General features: G+C 42.2%; 1 protein-coding gene across 1 annotated transcript in view; it reads left to right on the top strand.

Annotated features, from left to right (window-relative positions):
* Positions 1–5,471, top strand: part of LOC134224316 (nose resistant to fluoxetine protein 6-like) — a 50,924-nt gene extending 45,453 nt beyond the window's left edge. The window contains exons 2-13 of the mRNA XM_062703649.1: positions 1,714–1,833; positions 1,895–2,046; positions 2,106–2,252; positions 2,316–2,478; positions 2,542–2,673; positions 2,734–2,927; positions 3,002–3,337; positions 3,395–3,588; positions 3,642–3,792; positions 4,141–4,470; positions 4,540–4,654; positions 4,709–5,471. Coding sequence (XP_062559633.1) covers positions 1,746–1,833; positions 1,895–2,046; positions 2,106–2,252; positions 2,316–2,478; positions 2,542–2,673; positions 2,734–2,927; positions 3,002–3,337; positions 3,395–3,588; positions 3,642–3,792; positions 4,141–4,470; positions 4,540–4,654; positions 4,709–4,851 — 2,145 coding nt within the window. The 5' untranslated portion in view covers positions 1,714–1,745 and the 3' untranslated portion in view covers positions 4,852–5,471. The remainder of the gene's footprint in view (positions 1–1,713; positions 1,834–1,894; positions 2,047–2,105; positions 2,253–2,315; positions 2,479–2,541; positions 2,674–2,733; positions 2,928–3,001; positions 3,338–3,394; positions 3,589–3,641; positions 3,793–4,140; positions 4,471–4,539; positions 4,655–4,708) is intronic.
* The last annotated feature ends 6,874 nt before the right edge of the window (positions 5,472–12,345 follow it).

Here is a 12,345-nt window from a genome sequence, read left to right as displayed (position 1 = left end):
TTAGAATTACTGCTTTTCTAATGGGTGGCGCAATTGTCTTACCGGATCTGCATCAGATATCGTCTTATACGGAAATACGTGGACTATCCCTCGAAGTATCAATTTAAATATATCTCTTGAAAATTAAATCTTCGTGTACGAGAAAGGCAAGCATTGTCTTAGATATTCACAACAATAAAAACCACCGCTCTCCTTGTCGCTTTCCCATGCCGATTGCCGGAGTGCAGTACGTTGGCGCCGGTTATTTGATGTTCCACTGTCGGATTTTTGAAGGTGACTTCCAGCCCTTCGTTGCTTATTATCTGCCATTTTCAGTCTTGAACCTTTCCCTGGCGAACGACGATTTTTTTTTTACTTACAGCCTGTAAACTGCTCGATCTCGCAATTCTCTTGAAGTTGGCTTGATTCATGTCCAATGACTAGTTTCAGTATAGTCGAGAATAAACTTATTTATTCAAAAACAGAATTTTTCGAATATTTTTTTGACGCGTGGAAAACTTTAACCCAGGGGTATCGGCGATTTATTCCAGTTCCCAAAACTTTTTCACTACTTCGCCTAGCCAATTTACAGATGCGAAATGCACTAGTTATACTGTGCCTGTCTTAGAGTCTACGGCCGTGGACTTCAGCTGCTCTAACCGGATTAGGTTTTCGGTATGCAGCTCGTCAAATTCTTCACTGCCAACACTTCACGATGAAGAGCCTCGTATTTGGTGTAGCGAATTTTCAATTTAATCCATAGAACTTTTAGCACTGATACACTAACCATAGATGGATCATTTTCAGCACTTTCCAATTAATTGTTGATCTTTGTCACTTTTCCCTTCACTTTACCTCGTTGCTGGATGAACATCTTCACCTGCTCGGGATCCATTGATGATTTCAGCGGGCTTCGATCAATCGGCATTTTGTTCACTTTTTTTGTTTAGTCTTAGTTCAAATTTTCACGAAACGTTTGTGTGCACACTGTGTAGTTCCAGTTAACACTTGCTGCTTGGAAACTTCTCAACCCACAAGACCTCCCACGCTTGGCGATCGCTGCTGGGTAATCCTGTTCGATGCGACGAACGTTCTGGTTTGTTTATCCGGTTCGATTGGACCAATGTTGGAGCCTCCTCCAGGCTCCTAGTGGGTAATTGACGGTAGTTTCAGGCCTCGAGTAGGTCTTCTACTATAACTTCACGGACTGTATTGCACTGCGGTTTCTTCCTGGATGGAATGCCGAAGGGACTTCTGGTTGCCTTCAGTAAATGGAATCTGGAACACTTTACTGTCACTAAATATTTACTCGGATGATATGATCACTAGCTTATTACAAATTAAAACTAAAACATTCGATGCAAGAGCACTGCATTTATAGTAAGATCAATCTTCTAGAAAGTTCTGTGTTCAACTTCGCGCTTGTTCCTCGAATACGCACTTGCTGTTGCTGCCATGGTAACGACACGAGTGCTGCGATTTACCAATATGCAGCAGCGTTATCAGTGAGCAGGCATTGCTTCGTTCTCGCTACGGCGTGGACACTATAATACCAATCGATTCAGCTCGACACATTGAGTTGATGTCTGTATGTGCGTATGTATGTATGTGTGTGTACAAAAAATTGAGACAGTTCGGCATTGCATACACTTTGTGTACGAGAGGCAAAACGCTCTACGCATTCACGGTAATTATTCTGATAAAAGTGATTTGATCATAATATTTTCATTCTAGCTTTTCCGAAAAATATTTAGCTGACATCAAAGATGTCAGAAATTTGGAGATATGCAGGAACATTATTAATGTTCTTTGTGCTAATGGTGGACAGTTTCAGCGAAAATGGATTCATCCAAGGTGAGCATGCAATCAAATTGTTCTTAGTTATAACGAACATAATTAAACTCATTGCCATTAGATTCCGAGTACCATCGCATGCCAAAGCTGTCCGAAATCGACGACTACGATCGGTGCATGGAAGACAAACTTCCTGGAGAGGTCAGTGCCTTTTGCATGGCACGAGTGGTCATTCGACCCGATAACGCCTCGGATCTTTGGAGTTTAATTGAGGTAAGACTTAATTCACTAAATCATATTGTATTTGAAATAATGTTTTTCCCGAAATCCAGGATGTCTCAAAGAACTTCAAAATACATGAGAATCATGCAATTTTGGAACGAGGTATTTGCATGAAACAATGCAAGCAACTGGTTCGAAGTTTACCGACAGCTACAAAAGAAGCACTAAGAGTGCCAAAGTTTCCAATTAATTTTGGAGTAAGTATGAAGAAAATATGTGTTAAAACAATCCTAAAAGCATAATGATGTTTACTGTTTCAGTATCTTCTCAACAGAACCGTGCTCAAAAAAATGGAAGTACATAGGCAGTTGTACGAGGAGTCGGTCCATATCTGCGCCAATTATAAGCTCAATGCGAGTTATGGATTAATGGGTTACACTGAAATTGAGTCCTGTGAAACCAGTGACGAAACGCTGGAAGTTGGTAAACATTTTCATGATGGCTAGCTTTTATGTATCGATAATTGATTTTTACTTCTTATGACAGACTTATTGGATCTGTTCTGTTTGCTGCTTATTATGATTCTGGTTATGATGGTCGTTTTATCCAGTTGCTATGACAAATCTATGAACAAACAGAAAAATGTCGAACACTACAAGAACGATTTATACAGTCGAAGTAAGGTAGGATGTTTATTGCGTTGCTTGTCGATTAATTTGTTCCATTTTTTATCAACAGAGGATAAGCTGATGGTCGCATTTTCCATACTACGCAATTGGTACCGTTTAACGTATCGTTCTAAAACGAAGAAAAGCGGTGAGCTCCGATTTTTCCAGGGATTTCGTTTTTTCACATTGTTTGGAGTCATGTGGGGTCATGTGTATTCCACTTACTTTTACCTAGCTATTCAGAATGGACTTGAGGTGGAAAAGGTATTGTCTGTCTATTTAAATCTCATTACTTCATTTGTCTGACATCGAATATTGTTTAATTGTATGATTAACAGGAAAGTCACAATCTGTTCGCGATGGTGGAGTGGGAAGGCACCAGGATTGTGCAGACATTTTTCATATTCAGTGCTTTTCTATTGGCTGTGACGGTTCTTGAGAGTGAAGAAAAGCTGACCAAATCTTCGGGAATCCATGTGGTACTAAAGGGAATTTTCTATCGTTATGTTCGATTGACACCAGCGTATGCCTTGATGATCCTCATCACTGCCACTTGGTATCCAAAGCTACAGAACGGACCATGGTGGAAGGTTAGGGCGAATATCGATCGATCACTCTGTCGTGAGAATTGGTGGATGAATCTTTTGTACATCAACAACTATTCATCGGCGCTGGTATGAAGTATTTTTTTATTTTTATTAGGTCGATTGTAATTCTTTTATTCATTTCAGTGTATGGACCAATCGTGGTACTTGGGTTGCGAATTTCAGTTATTCATTTTAGGAATGTCCTTGCTAGTTGCTATTGTTCGGTTCAAAGACCATCGAAATACAATTCTTTCACTGGCACTGGCAGTATCCTTGGTTTGGCCCGCCTTTACTATCTACTTTGGCAATCGAGATGGGTCTTATTTGGACGCAGTGCAGTAAGATTATTAAATTGAACCTGTTTTAGAATTCTTCAAACTTTATCTTTCAGATACCGAAGATTCTTCTATGCGTTTGATGACACCTTAACGGAAACATATGAATCTCCGCAAGTCAATCTTGGCAACTATTTGATCGGGATGATTACTGGAATGATTTATCTCAATCTACGGACCAAAAATATTGATTTCAGCCAAAAAACAGTAAGTGCAATCTTTTGCCGTTTTCTTCTTCTTCTTCAATACCTCTACATTCCAATTGGAGCTGGGCCTGCTTTCCAAATCAGTGTTCTATTAGCATTTCCACAGTTATTAATTAAAAGCTTTTCTATGTCCGCCAATTGCATGAGTCTTGTGTGACAAATACAATGGATAACACTATGCCCAATTGCTCAGGGAATCAAGAATTTTACTCACTCGAAAACATCCTAGACCGAATCGAGAATCAAACTCGTCATCTCCGGACTGAAAATCCTACGCCTTTGCTCGCAAGGCTAATGAAGCCAGTATTTTGTACTCGAGTTAATTTTTATGTCTTTCCACCCATTTCAGTGGCCAAGTTTCGCTTGGTTCCTTCTAGTTCCAATCTGCATCGGTACAATGCTGTTGTGCGCCATTTTCTACTGGAATGACTTCCCGAAACCATCGATCTGGATCGCAATCTTTTTCCCGCTGTCGAAAGCCTCCTGGGGTGTCCTTCACTCCGTTGGCTTTTTGAGTCTCATCTTTGGAGCCGTGCCCGTGATGACCAGGATTCTAAGTCATCGCATCTTCGAATCATTGGGACGGCTCACCTATTCAGCCTATTTGTGTCACATGGTGGTACTACGGATAATTCTTCATAGTTCACGAACACCGATCTATGTGAGCACCATAAACATGGTAAGTTTTGAGTTTTATTGCTGTTTTGACACTATTTCAATCTTCTTTAATTTTCCATATTTTGTTTAGCTTTCACATACAATCAGCACAGCTGTGTTCTCCTACTTAATGGCATTAGCTGTTTATCTCATATTAGAACAACCAATCGTCGCCATACTGTATGTGATATTCGAGAAAAAGAAAGGTATGTTAATTTCAATGCTATTTAACTGATATTAATTTTCCTAAGTTATTCCAGAACCGATTACCACAAAAGATTCGAAAATAGTAAATGAAAAAAATCTCGATACAACAAACGATTTGAAAACCGTTGTTACCGAAATAAAAATGCCCAAGGACTGCAACAGCAACCTACTAAAAACCCAACAGTATAGCAATTAGAATAGTTCTCATTCTGTGTGGCATGAAATAGAATAGTGCTCATCCATCAAATATAATTCAGTGCAAATTAATGTGCATACATCGTAATAATCGATTTTCGATTTCGTTACTGTTGCACATTCAACCTGGAAAGTCGACATTAAGCAGTAAGGTTCATTAAAGACATTTGAACAGAGAAGAGTGATAAAAAAATTAAAAATTTGTAAATTATGAAAAAATCCATAATTGAGAAATTTTTATATAGTGGCAGAGCTTGATTTGGAAAAAGAAATACAATACCACTCAATCGTAATCGTAAGCCTAAATGAGTAAAAACTTACTATTTCTAAAGTCAGTGATAAAAAGCAAGAGATTGTTAAGCAACACAGTTCTTGTTTTATGATAGATTGAAATACCTGCATTTGTAACATTGAAAATGCACATAACTAGGATACTATATCATAATATGAACGACTTAGGATACAATCCTTCAGAGAAACAGTCGCACACCATATGTCGAATTAGCTCATAACTCTTTTATTGTTAATAAATCCGGTAAAATTTCTCTGATAATACAATCGAAAAATGAAAACTAGTATATGGCTTTAAAAACATAGGTTTCAATATATTATTATGTTCAATTAGGTGTTTGCCAATCATTTTAAACAGAACGAAAGAAATATTTCTCATCCAATCGACCCCATTGCGTTCTTCATTTCAAAGTTTTCGAATAATTCATGTGCTCACTCGCGTGCAGGCTGGCACGGCGTCATCAGCCAGGGTGTCTCGTGTTCTAAAGAAAATTCCACAGCTTGATCGAGGAACGTCAAGTGGGGGTTTAGCATCCCGCAGCTGCGGTTTGCCATATCGTTCCAAGGTGTTGTTGGACTCTTTACTTTGCGAAATCGGAAGCAAGCCACTAGATCTCCCAATCCTGACTGACGTCTGCCAAGAGGACCAAAGTGGTAAAGCGCTGTCCTAGGTTCCCAACCCCATTCAAATAGTACATTATAATGTTCCCCTGACCCAGCAATGTCCCGCAATCCAGACAACTGTTATCGTTTGGAGCGCGTTGGAGAGGATGGCCTGAATCAAAGAATATCACACTTTGGAGAGTTGATAGCTTTGGAGCCCCGCGATCGAGTCAATCAAGACTAGGTCGGTTTCTACTACCTCTGCACAAAAGATCATAAAAAAAAATCTTCCTTACGCAGCCGCAGTCCTGTTGACCACCAAGAGTCCATTGTTAAAGCCATGTTTCGGTTGCCGTTGTTAGTATCTGTAGATTAATAACATCTGAGGAGGGTCATATGTCGCAGCTACTGTTTGACTACCGCTGAGGACATCTTTCAGAGGCTGGACGAAGGTTATAGAGGGGGCTGGGAATCAAACCCTTATAAGCGGATGGTCACGCTTGTAAGGCGATCTACGCTACGGGACCCCCAATACCTGCGACGTCTAAGCCAACCCCATGTCTCTTCTTTCGGTATAGCGATGCTCGTGGTTTCTGTACTCCGTGCTCAAAATCTGTGCCACCGACCGTCGACGGCCTCCGTGTTGTCTCCTTTATTGAAATATTTCGCGATAGAGTGAAGTATGTTGACAGCTCGGGCAGCAGGGACTATGTCCAAGGGCTTGACGATCCCTCCCCATGCCATCTGCGAGTTGTGGGGCTTGCCTAGGATGTGGTGGGGTTTGACAGTGGGCCCTGTTAAACCTCTATAAAAAGCTGCATGTATCCGCAAGTAGGCTCCACCAAAGCGACCGTGTGCCGCTCAAAGCGCACAAGCCCAAGTCCTGGTGTTAGGTGGGACGCTAAACAGCCCTGACACGACGGCCCTCCGACGAGACAGGAGGTTTGCGCAGGCCCAATAAGCCGCCTAGAAAACCAATCATTACGAACAATATAAGAGATAATGCGACTCGATATAATCGGCAAAGACCTAGGCGACGAATACAGGATCACGATTGGAAGCTTGGAACATGGAATTGCAAGTCGCTAGGTTTCGCAGGTTGCGACAGGATGATCTACGATGAATTACATCCCCGCAACTTCGACGTCGTGGCGCTGCAGGAGATTTGCTGGACAGGACAGAAAGTGTGGAAAAGCGGGCATCGAGCGGCTACCTTCTACCAAAGCTGTGGCACCACCAACGAGCTGGGAACCGGCTTCATAGTGCTGGGTAAGATGCGCCAACGCGTGATTGGGTGGCAGCCAATCAACGCAAGGATGTGCAAGCTGAGGATTAAAGGCCGTTTCTTCAACTATAGCATCATCAACGTGCACTGCCCACACGAAGGGAGACCCGACGACGAGAAAGAAGCGTTCTACGCACAGCTGGAGCAGACATACGATGGATGCCCACTGCGGGACGTTAAAATCGTCATCGGCGACATGAACGCACAGGTAGGAAGGGAGGAAATGTATAGACCGGTCATCGGACCGGATAGTCTGCACACCGTATCGAATGACAACGGCCAACGATGCATAAACTTCGCAGCCTCCCGCGGAATGGTAGTCCGAAGCACCTTCTTTCCCCGCAAAAATATCCACAAGGCCACATGGAGATCACCTAACCAAGAAACGGAAAACCAAATTGACCACGTTCTAATCGACGGTAAATTCTTCTCCGACATCACGAACGTCCGCACTTACCGCAGTGCGAATATTGAATCCGACCACTACCTCGTTGCAGTATGCCTGCGCTCAAAACTCTCGACGGTGTACAACACGCGTCGAAGTCGGACGCCGCGGCTTAACATTGGGCGGCTACAAGACGGTAGACTAGCCCAAGAATACGCGCAGCAGCTGGAAGTGGCACTTCCAACGGAAGAGCAGCTAGGCGCAGCATCTCTTGAAGATGGCTGGAGAGATATTCGATCCGCCATTGGTAGCACCGCAACCGCTGCACTTGGCACGGTGCCCCCGGATCAGAGAAACGACTGGTATGACGGCGAATGTGAGCAGTTAGTGGAAGAGAAGAATGCAGCATGGGCGAGATTGCTGCAACACCGCACGAGGGCGAACGAGGCACGTTATAAACAGGCGCGGAACAGACAAAACTCGATTTTTCGGAGGAAAAAGCGCCAGCAGGAAGATCGAGACCGTGAAGAAACGGAGCAACTGTACCGCGCTAATAACACACGAAAGTTCTATGAGAAGTTAAACCGTTCACGTAAGAGCCACGTGCCACAGCCCGATATGTGTAAGGACATAAACGGGAACCTTCTTACGAACGAGCGTGAGGTGATCCAAAGGTGGCGGCAGCACTACGAAGAACACCTGAATGGCGATGTGGCAGACGAAGATGGCGGTATGGTGATGGACCTGGGAGAACGCGCGCAGGACATAATTCTACCGGCTCCGGATCTCCAGGAAATCCAGGAGGAGATCGGCCGGCTCAAGAACAACAAAGCCCCTGGGGTTGACCAACTACCAGGAGAGCTATTTAAACACGGTGGTGAGGCACTGGCTAGAGCGCTGCACTGGGTCATTACCAAGATTTGGGAGGAGGAAGTTTTGCCGCAGGAGTGGATGGAAGGTGTCGTGTGTCCCATCTACAAAAAGGGCGATAAGCTGGATTGTAGCAACTACCGCGCAATCACATTGCTGAACGCCGCCTACAAGGTACTCTCCCAAATTGTATGCCGTCGACTAGCACCAACTGCAAGGGAGTTCGTGGGGCAGTACCAGGCGGGTTTTATGGGCGAACGCTCCACCACGGACCAGGTGTTTGCCATTCGCCAAGTACTGCAGAAATGCCGCGAACCAGCTATGGCAGCTAATGCACGAACACGGTTTTCCGGATAAACTGACACGGTTGATCAAAGCGACGATGGATCGGGTGATGTGCGTAGTTCGAGTTTCAGGGGCATTCTCGAGTCCCTTCGAAACCCGCAGAGGGTTACGGCAAGGTGATGGTCTTTCGTGTTTGCTATTTAACATCGCTTTGGAAGGTGTAATACGAAGAGCAGGGATTAACACGAGTGGTACAATTTTCAATAAGTCCGTCCAGCTATTTGGTTTCGCCGACGACATAGATATTATGGCACGTAACTTTGAGAAGATGGAGGAAGCCTACATCAGACTGAAGAGGGAAGCTAAGCGGATCGGACTAGTCATCAACACGTCGAAGACGAAGTACATGATAGAAAGAGGTTCAAGAGAAGACAATGTGAGCCACCCACCGCGAGTTTGCATCGGTGGTGACGAAATCGAGGTGGTAGAAGAATTTGTGTACTTGGGCTCACTGGTGACTGCCGAAAATGACACCAGCAGAGAAATTCGGAGACGCATAGTGGCTGGAAATCGTACGTACTTTGGACTCCGCAAGACGCTCCGATCGAATAGAGTTCGCCGCCGTACCAAACTGACAATCTACAAAACGCTAATTAGACCGGTAGTCCTCTACGGACACGAGACCTGGACGATGCTCGTGGAGGACCAACGCGCACTGGAGTTTTCGAAAGGAAAGTGCTGCGTACCATCTATGGTGGGGTGCAGATGGCGGACGGTACGTGGAGGAGGCGAATGAACCACGAATTGCATCAGCTGTTGGGAGAACCATCAATCGTTCACACCGCGAAAATCGGACGACTGCGATGGGCCGGGCACGTAGCCAGAATGTCGGACAGTAACCCGGTGAAAATGGTTCTCGACAACGATCCGACGGGCACAAGAAGGCGAGGTGCGCAGCGGGCAAGGTGGATCGATCAGGTGGAAGATGACTTGCGGACCCTCCGTAGACTGCGTGGATGGCGACGTGTAGCCATGGACCGAGCCGAATGGAGAAGACTCTTATATACCGCACAGGCCACTTCGGCCTTAGTCTGAATAAATAATAATAATAGAAGTATGTTGACTATGGATGAGTACCATCTCCTCATTCCATGCCTGGGGAAGAACGACATCGGGCGCAGGATCCGCGGCTTTGCGGACATTTGACATTTGGTCTATCAGCACACAGACTCGTTTGGAGTGGAGAGAAAGAAAACGAAAGCAATTATAACGTTTCTATTGAGGTTCCAGACCGTAGAGAGTGAAAATCCTTTAAGGCGCATACTGAAGCAGACCGCTGTTTTCGCTGGACGAAACCCCTAGCACTCTCTGCATACGTTCCAAAGGTTTGGTGTCTTCAGCACACTTTCGCATGTGATTCTAAGCCTAGTTTTGATGACTTTTATTTTGATCTAGTTAAGTTGAAACATATCTAGAAAAGTGATATCTTTGTTGTTTGTTTTGACAATTTGAACTTTTGCACCAAATACTCCTGTTCGAACGGTCGGATTTGGAATCACAAACCGTTTTTGGAATCGATCCTCGCACAGGATGTTCAAACTATGAATTCAATTTTATTATTAATAATACCAATTTTTTTGGGAAACGACTGTGGGGTTTAATCATAGATCATTAATTAACGGCTACGCAGTCTCATATGATTAAAACGAGTTTTTTATTCGTCCGACGTTTCGACACGGGATTAGTGTCTTCTTCAGGGGAATCTACAGAACACCACCAAAACTGATAAGCGAAAGCGAAAGAGCAAGAACTCAAACGATATATAAATTATTCCGATAGGGCTCCATCGGCTATCAACCAGAATGGGGTTTTCGATGAGGAGATTGTAAAAAGGAAAAATTTAAAGGGTGTACGGAATCAAATTGCATCACTTTCAAAAGTCGATAACATTTCGTCTCCTGGGCTGATTTTAACGAAATTTTGTGGAAGACGGCTTCAGCATGTGTTATTCACACTGCGTGAATTTCATTACAAAATTTCCAGTAGTTTCGTAAATACAGCCGAAGGAACAACACGTGTGCTAATAAATCTTGCGCATTCACCTCCACATTCCACATCTTATAAAAAGAAGTTAGTAATCCAATTTTGTGCCTCTGATCTCAAAACCACCAGAATTGCGGCCGATCGAAAGATACTGGTCTGGAATGAAAACACGAGCTTCGGAAGCCTCCGAAATTGATCATTACGGAACATAAAATGTTGATTTGGCCTTTCGCGTCAACATTTCGTATTGGTTTCTAACTCCAACGTCAGCATTTTCGATTATCCGACTAATACAGGTAAACTTCCCAAAAAACTTTCAATTTTGTCGCTTCTATAGCTAAAAACCAAAATAAAAAAAAAATAAAAATAAGGAAGGCGCTGAAATCCAATTTTGGACTGATATTTGTCAGATTTTGGGAGAGCATCATTGTTCAGGCCGGTTCACACTGCAGCACTTTTTGATATTTTGTTTTCGATTTTTGTAATAGTTAGAGGCGTCAAGAATATGGTTTCTTTGGGAAAGTTGACTTTAATTAAGTTAAATAATCGACTGAGACAATAAAATTAGTTAATTTTTTTGCTGGGATGGATTTCAGGATGAAAAATATTAGTTAGGGACATGTAAAAAATCTTATGAGTTCATTTAAGAAAAAAGCTTCAGCATTTGGATGTGTTTGAGAATTACAATTTATACGTAGTCAAAGCTTACATATTGTATTTCAGTCCCTGAAAATTTCATGACAATCGGATGATAGACTAATTTTTGGCGAGTAGTTCAAAATGTTGTAATTTGATTCCCTACACCCTTTATTTATTAATATTTGTTCAGTATGCTTTAGTGAGCACAATGATTTACCTGACTTTCCAACTTGTTTTATGTTGTGTATTAAATTGTCGTGCAACTGATTGGTGGGCGATTCATAATAGCCCAGCCAACAATTCTGTTCATATAACTCATTTGCAATCCAGTTAAGTGGATACTTATTTGGTAAAAAAAAGATCATATAAAATGCATAGATTTCACCTATACGTACAAATTTGGAGGCCATATACGTACATGCGGAATAAATTTTCTTATTTATATTTTTTTTACTTCATAAAAGATCCTTTATACAACTTCGTTTATAACTATATTTATCGTTTTTTATGACTTCGTATGTATCAATTTATAACTCAACATTGTAACATTAACAACTTAAAAGAACCCATAACTAAAACATGATTTTGGTAATATGCTTTATTCAACAATATAAGGTAAATTGAACGACGGTGGCAAAAAAATCTACTGAACCATGATGAATTCTTATAATGTTTTTAAAGTTCTCTTCTAATTATTCTGCATTTACAAATTTCGAAATAACGGACATGCCCAGATTCGATTCAAAGATCTTCGAGATGCCAGTCTTCCAACAAGCCTCAAAGCCACATGAACACATACATTGCGAACAAAAAAATGCACATCGCATTATAAAGTGTGGACTAGTAACTCAATCTGATTCCATATGACTTCATTTATAATGCTTTTTTACTGCTTCATATATGATTCAAAATAGCCTTTATGTAATTTGATTCGAATATTTATTTCATTCTTTATGCCTTTTTTCTAATTGGTTCCCACACTCGCAAGGACTATTGATTTTTAGCGTGGACCAATTCCAACCACATTATTGTGCTTTGAATAAGTTCTTCTTATATCTTCATGACAAATTTTTTTTCAACAGAAAACATATCAA

Source organism: Armigeres subalbatus, chromosome 3, assembly GCF_024139115.2.
Source record: "Armigeres subalbatus isolate Guangzhou_Male chromosome 3, GZ_Asu_2, whole genome shotgun sequence".
Taxonomy (NCBI): Eukaryota; Metazoa; Arthropoda; class Insecta; order Diptera; family Culicidae; genus Armigeres; species Armigeres subalbatus.
The sequence above is the reverse complement of the archived record's forward strand: the minus strand, read 5'-3'. Positions and strand labels throughout refer to the sequence as shown.